At 40.4% G+C, this 13,716-nt stretch overlaps 1 protein-coding gene across 9 annotated transcripts in view; it reads left to right on the top strand.

The window, feature by feature from the left end:
• NEO1 (neogenin 1) overlaps positions 1-13,716 on the top strand; it is a 189,663-nt gene that overhangs the window by 133,915 nt on the left and 42,032 nt on the right. For 6 of the 9 annotated variants that reach the window (XM_084532530.1, XM_084532527.1, XM_084532529.1 and 3 more), the window contains 4 exons: positions 4,701-4,920; positions 11,533-11,687; positions 12,204-12,352; positions 13,174-13,312. In XM_084532530.1, coding sequence (XP_084388656.1) covers positions 4,701-4,920; positions 11,533-11,687; positions 12,204-12,352; positions 13,174-13,312 — 663 coding nt within the window. The remainder of the gene's footprint in view (positions 1-4,700; positions 4,921-11,532; positions 11,688-12,203; positions 12,353-13,173; positions 13,313-13,716) is intronic. The other 3 variants (XM_084532531.1, XM_084532526.1, XM_084532528.1) reach the window with 1 other exon arrangement.

Below are 13,716 nucleotides of genomic sequence, written 5' to 3' on the forward strand. Positions count from 1 at the left end.
AATGTGCTATATCTTGACTCTACAGCTTTTGTGTGATGCCAAATCGAGCAAAGATCTTGTCTTGGTCCCTTAGAAAAACACACGTCAGAAAAACTGCTTTATCAGCAGTGGTTGAAAAGATAAATCTATTTTATATATACGTCTGGCGTGCAACATTATTTTCCCATGTTTTTAGTATGTCACTTGCTGAATATGCATATTTTACTTTCTTTTAAAATGAGATTAATGTGAAACTGTGTCGGCATATCTCTGTAAAGACTATCCCAGAGCAGAGTAGCTTTTTGAAAAGTGGTGAAGTATATATTGGAAAGAAAAGACTCGTTTTGCATGTTACTTGTTACACCATGCTTAAAAGCTTGAAGTAATAAAGCTGCTCCCTTACTGGCATTAAAACTAATTTTAGTGTAATTACTCATTAACACAGCTCTGCACTGCTGAGCATTCTGCTCACACGGCTGTGTACAAATCGGTTTGTAATGGCACTCAAGGCATTTTGAGGAAGAATGGGGGAGAAAGGAGAAGAAATAACCTAGTCTTCTAAATACATTCCACGGCTATCAGCAGTACCAAATTGCTGCCAAGCTGGTATTTAATTGCAGCTTTCAATGGGTGAATTTTCTTGCCTATTCATTGCTTACCTTACTCGTACAATTTACAAGCCCTTTGTGCTTTTATTTGGTTCATGGTTTATTTTTCTGATGCTACTAGTCCTTTGTTGTGTTTGACCGATATACCTATAACGCTGTCAGAAGGAATATTTCTAGTTTTGAGTTTTACACAAGGAGAAAACTGAGTTTCTGTTAATCTGGGAAATCTTGGCAGCTCTCCCAGGCTCTTCATCTTGATGCCTGCAGGTTCTTCATGCACTGTGTGCAGATCACTTAAATAAAAGATGGATCTTTTTCATTACATAGGGAGACAAATACGTGAGTACGTGGGAGGTGTTTTAGATTAACCAGATGAATTTAAGAAAAAAAAAATCAGGAACATTTTTTTGTAGAGAAATTTCAGCATTTTACTTCAGTTTAATTATTCTTAAAATATTTGTATTATGTTTGAACCAAAGGCAGGGATATTCAGAGGTAGGTAAGGTGCATTCCTTGCATCAAGAGCATGTAAAATGAAGTAGATCGCCTGACAATATTACCAAGACAAACAGAGGAAACCAAAGTATTAATGGAAGGTAATGGAAGGTATGTGTCTTCACACATTTCAAGTGTGTACAGGTATCCCAGCTCTAAAAGAGCTGCTGGACTGAAGAGTGGAAGTCTGATACAGCTCTTCAGCGTTTTGTATGGTCATACAGTAGAGGTTAATTTCCTGCAGTCTTTCTAGAGTTAAAGCAAGCTGAAATGGTGGATATAAGAAACTTCTTCACTGAAGTGCTGGATATTTTTGAAATGTCTTAATTTTCTTTTGAAGAAATGGAGGCATTTCATATGTTAAATAGTTTTAATAAATGTGTGAAGCAGTCAATCAAAGTGTTCACCAGACTGGTTGAGAGGATGCTACTTCAGAAGGCATTTGGCTGATGCAGCTGTACTGCACGAGTTTGTTTTTATAACAGCCTCCCTCAAACTGTTGCATGGTTTTAAATAATATTACTAATGTAATTAGTTAATAAAGGGATAGGAAATTAAAGCTTTCTGAAAGAGGAAGATAGGCAGTTGAACTGTAAAATGAACAGAAATTGAAAACTTGAAATGAAATGGATGCCAGTGAAGCAGGCACTTAGGGAAAGATGCAGAAAACTATGGGCACCATGGAGGTGTTTTGCAGGGCACTGCACCTTGATCCTCAGTGGCAAAAGCTGTGAGGAAGGAATAAAGAAAGGTGCAGTGGTCAAGCCTCCAGTCCATTAACATGGACTCAAATGTAAACACCCCACTGCCCAGCCATCCAGGATGGATTTGGCTTTCCTAATTCCACCTCTGAAAACCTGGATAGTGTCTCTGTATTTTTCTGGTTAGCTGTTTTGATCTCCATTTCTGCTTCCTTCACACTCTCGGAGCTTCAGCTTGGCCAGGAGCTCCATGCTGAGCCATGCTGGCTTCTCACCATGCCTGCTTGTCCCTTGCACTTACAGACCATTCTCGTGCTGTCCGTTCCTGAAGATCAACTAGCTGTCCTGGCTGCCCATGGGATTGCACTTGTCCCAGGAACATGCACAACTTTCTTCTCCTGTAGTCCATTTTCTTGGTTATGCCAGGTGCCTTCCTGAGTGTCGCTGGGACCTTAAATCTCACCATCTGAGTCACCAGTGACCACCAGACCTTTGACTGTTGGACTCAGTGGTCTCTGTAGGTCACTTCCAAGTGCAACTGTTCTGTTCTGCTCTAAATCCTCCATCTTTTTAATAGCAAATCTGGGAGAGCATCTCTTCTGCTGGGCCGTCCAGCAATGGGGTCAAAAAATTGTCCACATCTCCCTTCATACAGCTCTGCTCTGGGAAATGGAGGTGATGTAGGCTGAAGGAAGGTTGTTGTGGTAACTGTAAGCACTGTTAACTTCAGCTAGAACTTTATGTGCCCATGAGATATGGCTTTTGCCCCTTGGTATATCATACTATACCATGCACAAGGGGTGAAGCTGTGTAATTAAATATCCTGCACCGCATAGTCGGTGATAACATGGTTATTCTTGGGAGATAAAACCTAGTGTGCTCCTGTAAGAAATGTAATTATGGGGACCTAAAAATAGTTTAGATTTTGCAATGAATGTGACATGAATGGCATTGCCCATTGATGGGAGGAGGGTGTTGGAGAATGCTTAATTGTGATCTGTGGCCGTTGCAGTGTGGAAAGGATAATTAAGAAGATATTCTTGAGTAGTTGTCTGTCTGTGAGCTGTATTTCCAGTAGCCAAACATGTATTTTGCTGGCTCTGGGAGTCTTGCAGAGACCTCTAAAATATAGTTACTGAAGTGAAAAGTTTTGATTTGAATACCAAAGCAAGAAGAAACACATAATTGAAATGTAATTAGCTTGATGATGGTGTTTATGGCAGTATCTGGGGGAGTGAGACTTCCCAGATGAGAGGATGGGCAGCCTCTGAGAGAGGAGACAAAGCAGGAATGCGAGTTTCAGGAAGGTCCTTGTGGCATTGCATAGAGAAGTGCTTCATAAGAAACACCAAATTGTTTCATAGTTGTGCCCACATGCTTGTATCACGTTGTGCATGTCTGATAAAAGGAGATGTTTTCTCCTTCCACCATCATCAGCGGTGGCTTGAAAAATGAAAAAATGAGTTCTGTAAATTGAAGACCTACATGTGAGGTGATGCTTTTGTTGGCAGTGGTTTTCTTTAGAGTTTAAAATAAGGTTGTGATTGATGGTAGGCTTCTTCAGGAGCTGAGACGTTCTCGGTGCATCTGCCTGGTAGTACTCCCTGGGTTTGGCTGCTTAGGAAACATTTGCTGGTTTAGTCCTTTTTTCACATGCAGGTGTCTCCTTTGTCTCTCATGACATGAGCCCCTGCATCCTGGTAGTCTTTATGTGGAGATGCTGCAGCTCTCACCAAAGCTGTACTCATCCAGAGCTCCTTTCCTGGGGAAACCTGAGCCATTTTACTTAGTTTCTGTGATTACCAAGTTAATAAACATGTTTGGCAGCATAGACTCCAGTGTGGAAAATGCAGTCAGATGGCTTAAGCTTGGTAAATAATTAAGAATCCAGAAAAATTCAGGGTATCCTGAACTTACGGGTTTTGTAACCAATTGTGCTTCCTGTAATACCCTGTGGTAATTGGGGTCCAGCTGCTCACAATATTACTGTTAGATTTACTGGATGGATTGCTTTAATAGGATTTGGAGAACAGCTATTTGTACGTTACAACTTCTGCTCTTAACTTGTCAACCTTTTAATGCAATAATCCTGGAGATTTAGCCTAGCTTTAAAGCAGTAACACAGGGAGACGTGCATGACCGACTGCAGAAAGTTCGCAAAGCCTCCGTGTAACACAAAACGAGTTGCTTGTGCCTGCTAGTATCTTTGTAAAGTGATGTAGTATATTGTGAGAGGGAGGAAGAACACTGATGGAAAGAAAACGGGGATCTTAGGGAAAGTTAGGGGCAAATCTCTACTTGCCCTGCCGTACCAAGGCTGTCACCACATTGGCAGTAGTAGGACCCAGCCAGTTCAGAAAGCAGGTCGTATGTGAGCTCACCCCAGCCTTCAATTGCTTGCAGTCCTTTAACAAATTTGGGATATTCCATCTGTCATTTATTTATGATTAAGAATGGTATGAATTAATTGTGCATGTTAATGAAATAAAATAGAAAATTGGGTTTGGATGTATTTTTGAATAAACACTACAGGCAGGTTTTTTATTTGTAAATGCTTGGTATTACATCTGGTTTACAAAGACATGAAAATACTGTTTGCTGCTGGTATGCCCTCTTATGAGGGCATATTTTATCCTCAGTTTTCACCTTTCCCTTTCCCTTGCCACTTCCATTACAGTGGAGATTTGGTCTGCTTGCTCTACAGTGACGTGTCCTTTAATATTTCCCATTAGTTTCCAGTAGTTACCTTTGCCTGCATGTCAGCCTTCAGTTTAATGGCCTTTTTTGTGTGTGTTCATTTTGTTTTGTTTCCCATCGTGGTTTTGTTTATTTCTTTTGTTGTTTTTTTTTCTGTTTTCTTTTTTAAAACCGTGGTGATGTTTGCCCTTCATATTCCCCAATGTTTGCACATGACAAGATGTTGCCATCCCAACATTACCTCCCACTTCACTGACCAGTGCCACTAATGACCATCTAGCACCAGCTACAACGGGACCACTGCCTTCAGCCCCTCGGGATGTTGTGGCCACCCTCGTCTCCACTCGCTTCATCAGGCTGACGTGGCGGACACCTGTGTCAGACCCTCAGGGAGACAACCTCACCTACTCAATATTCTACACCAAGGAAGGTATAAACAGGTAAAGATCTCAGCGTGTAAAGCGGGTTGTGCTCTTTCATGACACTTCTTCACACTAGCATTGCTTAGAAGTGCTATCAAATTTAAGTCTTCAGAGCTCAAAATCTTACAAGCTGTAGTCTGAGGGGCTGTGTTCCCTTCCCTCCTGCACCCTGATTAGGGGATAGGCATTTTTGTCTGCATCATTGCCTCATAGACATGCTGCTAGGGGTAATGCTTGTGCCTATTTTTGATTGACTGCAAACAGTTGCTACCTGCTTGTAGCAGACTGCTAAACACAGAGGCTGTAACACCTCTTCGGGAACGCTGACGGCTGTAAATGCCACCCACTGCAGGCACGTAGACACTCTCCAGGTATTACATGTGCTGTTGAGAGGGGGCAGTCAGCTCAAGCTTTAAAACCCTGTAACTATAGCCTGATTCTAGAGAGGCACGCGGTAGGTGTCAGTTAAATGTTGATTCCCATCGTGTCAGTTAAATGTTGATTCCCATCTAGGAATCCCTGCAAATAGAATTTTTGTGAGTGTGAAGCATTCATGAATTTTTTACATGCTGTCCCGGTGGTTTAATTCAATCTACACATTTCTCTCACTGATGGGATCTGCTGCTCAGAATTAGTTTCCAATTGTTGTGATAAGATTGAAGAAGTTAAAGCTAACAGGCGTTTTGAGCTGTGCTTAATTAATTACAAATTAGATTGATTATCAGATTTATTACTCAAAAGAAAATTATCTACTTACTGTCTAGAGAGTGAGGTGCAAAGTTAGGAAAGTCATCTGGAAAAAATCTCAAATGCGCTAGTACTTGGAGAATTTCCACTTTTTTCTTAGTTCTGAAGATAGACAAGAGTCTAGGTTCACGGAAAACAACTAATTAGGGCAATTAGTAAAATTTTCTGTGCCTCACAAATGTTTTTTTTCTACTACTTCCTAATTTTGGTAATATTAATTCTTTTTGGAGATATTTTTAAATAAGACAGCAAAAATGGTGGTGTCCTGTGAGCTATCCTTGCTGTCTGCCTTTCCTCCTTCATATTGCTGGTTGTAACTGATCTCCCCCCTGGGTTTTTCAGAAAGTAATTTGCTGGAGGTGGTTCATTCCTCTCCTTATACTGGGTCTTGCTTTTGGAGAAAGCAAAATGCATTCCCTTCCACTACATGCAGGACTCCAGAAATCTAGAAAATGACCCTGTTGGGTCAGAATCTTTGTGCAGAGCAAAAGGAGAGAGGCATCTCCTAATCTGTGAGGAGTAATTTAAGAAATTACAGGACACCCTGCAGAAACTACCCTGCAAAAAGCAACCTTCCGGGGTTTGAGTGGTGTAGCCCACAGAAAGTTTGCACAGCACTATACTTGAGCTGGTGCTTACATGTAAGCAGGTGGTTTCATTGGCTGCAATGAAATCTTTGTTTGCTTATGTGTTCTTCTGGATCAGGGTTCAAGGCAGGCTCTGGAAGCCTTTCACTGGCAGGTGGTCACGAGTTTCTGGCCTTTGCTGCTCCTCTGTTTTAGGAAGTCTTTTGCTATGCTCATAAGGACGGTTGGTATCACGCATTTCACAGGTTAGTGTAAAAGTAGTGTGAAATCCTGACCTGAAACCTGCATTTAGAGAATGAGAACAATAGAATTAAAAAACAACAATGAACCACACTCAAGAAAAATGCATCCTACTTGGACAGCCTTTGTGTCAGTAGGTTCCACCTTCACACTGAAAGCAAGTACGGATACTGTTTGCTTCATCTCTGTCAAGTTAGATCCACCCTGATGGTGCTGACAGCTTGCCAGTGTCAATTCATTAGGGCATGAATTTTGGAACTGTTAAGCTGAATTAAGCAAATAATTGAGTGTAATACATTGTTTATGATAGGACAACAGCTGAACTTGAACTGAGTGTTTCCTTCTACCTGGGAGGTCAGAAAAAACTCCTTGGAGAATTTGAGAGGATGTTTAAAATTATGGCTCAAATTAATTCAAATGTTGAATGTATTTGAAGTGATACTAAAACCCCTTCCACCCTGAACCCAGTTAATTTTTGAGGGACAAAACTGAGATGACAAACCCACTAGAGGTTCACCTTGAGAGGTACAGAAAATGGACTGGGGGTATGCAGAGATCTTTGCCTCTCTGCTTCTGTCTGCTGCTGTATTTGCAGGCACCTGGGATGAAAGAATGAGAAAAACCCTCCATAATTAGGATGGTAGCATCCACTCCCAGTCCTGAGCTGAATTCTGTGCAGTCAATAAATTATCTGAACTTGGCACTCAAGAGTCTAAAAAATCCCAATTTCCAGCATTAGCTAGCTAGGGTTCTTTTGGTGTGTGCATGGGTGGAGGTGTTTGATTTATGACTGGATTTAAATGTTTTATATGGCTTTAAGGAAGAGGCACAAAACCAACAGAAAACAACTGTATAGAGATTAAACTTTTAAAAGTGGGTAGGATTTTTTGCTTGAAATTTAAAGGCACGGTAAGTAGTATAGTAATTTTTAAAAAGGCAAGCAATTGTTCATCAAATGTTCTTCCTTTTTTGATGTTACATAGTATGTTTTGCCTAGTTGTTTGCTTTTTTGTGACTTTGCTTAGTTATTGACTAAAAAAATAGGTGTGAGTGTCCCACATGACGAAGCAGTCAGAAACCAGAAAATTTTGAAGTCAGATTTGGATGCACAACCCTCCTTTCTCTCTCAGCATTATAAAACACTGCTTAAATGCCTGCCTTGTGGTGCTTGAATTATACATGATCGTACATCTTTGCTGCGGCTTTAAGTGCATATGTACCATCTCCTAAAACTCTTAGATTTGTGCCTACGTGTACCTTTTTCATTGCGTGCATTACTGGATCCTTACAGTAAACTACGTGTTGCCTCTTCCTTGCTTGGGTTTGAGCAGCGATCAAACTCTGGGTCATTTGATTTATTTGCCTTTTAAATTGGGCTTTTAAGAGATTGTGAAAGTCCATCCGATGTGGAACAGCTCAGCGCGATATTCTGACATCTCTAATTCATCACTAAAGGTTTGCAGAGTCAACTTGATATGGCGAACAGTAGCAGCCCTACGTATCTCTGCAGCACACGAGGTGTGCGGTTCATGGGGTAGTGGGGTAGTGGCCTCTCCCTTGGCCACGGCTGCCTTACATTCCTTTTAGTTTACAGTCTTCCAGTGCAGTGAGATACACACAGAAACACGATGAGGTGTTACTTTACTTGCACCTTGGACTGATTTAGAGGACCTCAGTATATTCATGGATGGAACGTAATCACCTGCCTTGCAGCCATTCTGCAGCACTGAATTCCTTTCCCCTTTTCAACTCAGAGTGTGCTTGCACACCGAATTTGGGTGCTACAGAAGGTTGTTAGCAGCAGAAAATGAGTAACTATGGCAAAAAGGGCAGTCTTCTAAAATGGTCCTCGCTTCTGAAATGGTTAAAGCTCGGTTTGGTGGACTTTAGTGTCTGTCAAGGAGGAGTGTGTGAGAATACAGGACCTGGAGGCTGCTCTGTAACAGAAACTGCAAGGAGCTGCAGGAGAGGAGCATTTATTGAGGGGACTGTGTAGGAATGAAGAGGACATCGTGGCTTTGTTGCCATACCTCCAGAAGAACTCAAGTAATCTGGTCAGATACAAATTCCTGTCTTCCTCATAGATTATATGGTTACATTAGCATTCGAAATTCAAGACAGGGCCCCTGGAAAGCGTATGAGAATTCAGATATATAGGACAGATGACAAAGGGAGGTTTATTTCTGTGAAACTTCAGGTGAGCGGCTAGGCAGGAGAACTTCACATTTTCAAGATATGGACAGAAAATTGTGAGAAGGCCAACACATTGCTCCAACGCATAGATTCAAATAATATTGAACCTGTGGTGCAATGTAGTGTGCTACAAACACAAAATGGAGTTTAGTTGTGCATAATGGCACTGTCAAAATGTCCGTCTGAGCTCACTACCTGGCTTCACAGCTGATGTGGCTGGCATAGATGCTGGTCACTTTTTAATAATTCCCCAAAGGTTTTGTTTTTGGAAGTGTGACTTCAAACTTTACTTTTCCAGATGAACTCTCGCTTCTGATTTTGAGCTGCACTCTTTTTCCCCCCCTCTATGTGACAGCTATTTTAAGCCTTAATACCAGTTTGCAAAGCTCTTTAATTGGGGATTAAACTGGAATGAGTTAGAATAGTCATAATGTTCTGTTGGGTAATATAGTTATTCATATAGACCATCTGTTTTGCTACCTATTATGCCAACCTAAACGCATCAGAGCTCATAAAAGGTGCTCAAGGCTCCCTAAGAAAGGGCATAAAGGAGAGATTCATGTAGCACTTAATTAGATTAATCTCAACATATTTTTAATATACTGTTGTGAGGGAAGGCACAATTCCTACTTATTACTGAAAATTGCATTGCTTTGGCTCATCTATTTATTTTTTGATAGATGTTGTGTTTCCATTGAAAATAATTTAATTTTTTTGGTGATTTTAAATAGTAACCTTGGATTGCTGACTTTTTTCTAGACAAAATCAGTGAGCGCATTTAAACTTGAGGCAGAAAGTGCAATATATTTTGCATGTCAATGGGAGATGAATGCTATTCCACAGCTGTGAATCAGTTGGCACTTATTCTGGGTTTTCAGATACCTTCATTATAGCTAAGATACTTTTTAAAGGAAGCTATCCATTTGAAAATGCATTTTCAAGCAAACATTTTGCTTTAGCTATAACTGGAAAAGTTAGCGAGAGAAAATATTTATCTTTTTTCCTGCCCCCCTCTTTCATTCAGCAACAGGAATTATATTGCTTCAGTGTCTCTCTCGCTTCTCTGCCAGCTTCTTTCTTGCAAAAATTACTTTATAAACATTAAAAGAAGAGGAATCCTTTGCAGAGTTCTTAAATTCATATATAATGATGCTGCTCATTCAAAGATGAAAATTAAAAAAAAAAAATCTGAAATAAATTAGGCTGCGTATGCAATGCCATTTTAGCTCAACTGTCATGAAAGAGAATATTCTAGAAAATGTGTTTAAACAGCTTTTCAGTTACATTTAGCATATTGTTTTCCTCTGTATAGATACAGTATAATAGTGCAGAAATGAACAGGGATTCGAAAATGTTTTAAACCTAGTTATGCTAAATCAACCTTAGTAGTTGATTTAAAAAGAAATAAATTAAAAAGGGGAATTTTGGCATCAGATTTCCATGGTATAAATTAAATCATAATGGCTGGGAGGTAGGAAAGAGGAGACTGTGGAATAATTTTGCCCAGGCTTCTGCATTAAAAATGATTTAATAGCAGCTAATCGTTGGGATGAGAATCGTCTGCCCTCTGCTGTAGAGCTAAACAAAGTCTCCCAGACAAAAGGGGAAGGATCGTATTCAAACCATTCACATTTTCCTTGTGTTTATTTCCTCAGTGGGGAAGTTTTTTGCTGCTTCTTTTGTAACGGTGCTGTTATTTCTGTTTCAGGGAGTAGATAGCTTCTTTTCAAGCCAGGACTGGCTGTAGATGTCCTTGCCCAAACATAGCTGTGTGAAGGTTCAGGTGACAACAATAATGTGTTGGAAATAAAGGTTGTAGTTAGTTGATAATTAATCTCGTGGTCGTCACCTCAGTCCTGAGCTTGATAAGAAGTGATTGCGTTTCCTGAACTATGATCGCTGCCAGACCAGGCTTTCACACAGGGTGCTTGAGGGCTGTAGTAGAAATTCACTAGATGCAGGGCAGTAATCTTTGGGTTTGCACACCAGGTGGGCTCTCCCAGCTGGCTTCTAGCTTTCAGCTTGCAAAATGCCTGCCTTTTTCCCAAATTGAAGAGAAATGCCCATTACCACTCAGCAGGCAGTTCCTTAGGGCTCTGGCAGGCAAAGCAGGAGGCCCAGAGCTGTCTCCTGCATGTTGCTGGAGCACCTGAGAGCAGCCTGCCTCACGTGTCCCGCTGGCAGCCCGCGATAGAAGCGCGCACCGCTGCCGAAGGATGGTCTCCAGCAGCGGAGCCGCGGGCAGACGTTGCCTTCTGTTGACTCCACTACTTGTGTGGTAATACCGCAACTGCCACAGCTGTCTGCCACAGCCTGTGTGAGTCAGAGCCTTTGGATGTTTTTAAAAAATCTAAATATTAGGGAGGAACTAAGTAAAGTTTGGAGATGGAAGAAAATATTAAAGCAGCCTCCTTGAAAAATACACAGAAAGCATCCCCACCATATTAACAGAAATGTCTTTAAATCTCACTAGAGTCTGTGTACAATTTTTAAATGTTTTTTCTTGTGGCTTCTGAGTAGTAGGATAAACTGTCACAATGAATTATGGCATGCTGTTGGGAGGAAAACAATGAAGCTACTTAGAATTTTTTGATGTTGAGTATAATTTATTCTTTTAGTTTAGTGTGTATTTTTTCAAAGACAAGCTACAAAATTAGAAGCTTTGTCACCAGCCATTTTGGCAGATTACTGTTTTTGTGTAGTCAGGGTGGTATAAATAACCACATCATTAATACACTACATACATTCAAATGGGATACATGTTAGATTTGTTCCAAGTAGCAATCATTTCTTTACCTACCCCTCAAAAACCCTCTTGCTAATCAATGATTGTTTCCGTGCCCAAACTTTTTGTTTCCCAAAGGGAACGTGTTGAAAATACGAGTCGTCCTGGAGAGACACAAGTGATGATCCAGAACCTGATGCCAGAAACAGTTTATGTCTTCAGAGTTGTGGCTCAAAACAAGCATGGCCCTGGAGAGAGCTCAGCACCGCTGAAGGTGGCCACTCAGCCTGAGGGTAAGCTATAAATACTTTGAGCCTCTTGACTTTGTGATCGCCATTTTTTCCCGTTTTTGGCCTTTCCCAGAATGAGGTGATACTCTTAAAAGTTGCACTTGCAGACCTGAGTTTCAAAATAATTTTCCACGCTACCACATTGGTGTGCTTTATTCTCACTCTAAAGAAGAACTGATAAAGCATTTCTTGTTGAATTTTCTAAACTTTGTTATAAAAGAATACTTTTCAATTATCATAAACTGACAGAGAATAAAGGAAAACTACAAAAATGTAAAGGCTGAGATTTGTTAGAGTTGCTCAGAGTTGGGAGTCTGATGCAAGGAGGAGAAGCTCCTTCAGAAATTTGGTGTCACCTTTACCCCCTACCAGTGAATCCATGTGAAATGTTTAAATGCAGAAAAATATCCATCTTTGAATGCGAGTTCATTACTTGTGAAGTTGATGCCAAAATATTTAGCTCCTGAAAATGTATTGGTTAGGCTTGGTGACGAGCGGAGTTTCATGCTTGCATTGCAGTTCAGCTTCCTGGTCCAGCACCCAATATCCGAGCATACGCCAATTCACCCACCTCCGTTACTGTCACGTGGGAAACGCCGTTGTCTGGCAATGGAGAAATCCAGAACTACAAGCTGTATTACATGGAGAAGGGACAGGACAGTGAGCAGGTACAGAGCATGGCTCTTCCTGTGTGATGTACAATGCCAGTAACAGTGTTCTTTCTTTTATTATGTTTTCACCTTAAATTTCTAGAAGCGTCTTACCAAGAATTCATTTTTCTGACAGACAGAAGCCTTTAGCCTAAAACACAGAAATATTTAAAATTAAAACCTGTTTTTTTAGAAAATGGTTTAATTCTTGAGTCCGTTGATCCGGTGATAGATATTTTGATATTGGTGAGTGTCTAATTAAATTTGCTTAGGATTCTGCTGGAAGAATCCAGCATATTCTATGCAAGTACGGGTTGTCACCTGAAAAATAATCACGGCTTTGGGAGAATTAAACCCAGTCATTTAATTTCCCACACGATGGTTTGTAACTACAATTCAAGCTTTAAAAAAATCCTAAGGGAAGAATATTTTTGTTCGTTAGTTAGCATATTAGTTAAAATATTTTGATGTCAGTTTTTTTAATAGGAATGAGTATTCCTCAGATAAAATTACCTCCTCTACTTTTGTGTCCCACTGTTAAAAATATCATAATAGTTTTACTAATAGACAAATTTTCTAGATCCCTTTTTGTTTGTAGAACCTGCGTCCATGTTGTAACTTAAATTGAATAGGTAGAACTTCCTCTTGCAAGCTGACTGATAGCATCTTTACAAGTCCTGGCTGCATATGACTGGGGGTTTGACTTGCATGTGCTACAGAGTGCAAGGGGTGTCCTTCCTGCTTTAGGCTTTGAGTATAACTGAACTGAAAGTCTGAGAGGTTTGTAACTGCAGCCCTGATTCTGACCTTGACTCGTATGTCTATTTGCTTATGAACAGGATGTTGATGTAGCAGGACTCTCCTACACCATTAATGGATTGAAGAAATACACAGAGTATAGTTTCCGAGTGGTAGCTTACAATAAACATGGCCCTGGCGTCTCTACGCAAGATGTTGTTGTACGTACGCTGTCAGATGGTAAGCTGCTTTATTCCAAGGCTTTTTGCAGGAATTATGTGGTAATTTCCTTTAAGTGGATTTCAAACCAGAAAGACTTCTCAGGTCATTGTTCAGTGCTGCACTGCTTTATTAATAACGTGGTTTTTGCATATGGCCATGCATGCTGAAAGTTCCCCTGGGGCTTTCCAAATTGGGCGAAGGAAAATTAATATACCTGCAGAAGTATCCAGTATTCCAATTACAAAACAACAGTGTCCTTAATTTCAACAACAGAAGTTTATTTCATGGGTTATTGGGTCTACAAAGTATTAAGAGTGGACAGAAACATAATTATATTGAACCCAACCACTCCAAATTGTTTTTTAGCTTTTATAATATTTTTACCTATGAGCAGACTTCTGCTTTTGGAGTGTTTTTATTTT

Source organism: Aythya ferina (assembly GCF_964211825.1).
Source record: "Aythya ferina genome assembly, chromosome: 11".
Taxonomy (NCBI): domain Eukaryota; kingdom Metazoa; phylum Chordata; class Aves; order Anseriformes; family Anatidae; genus Aythya; species Aythya ferina.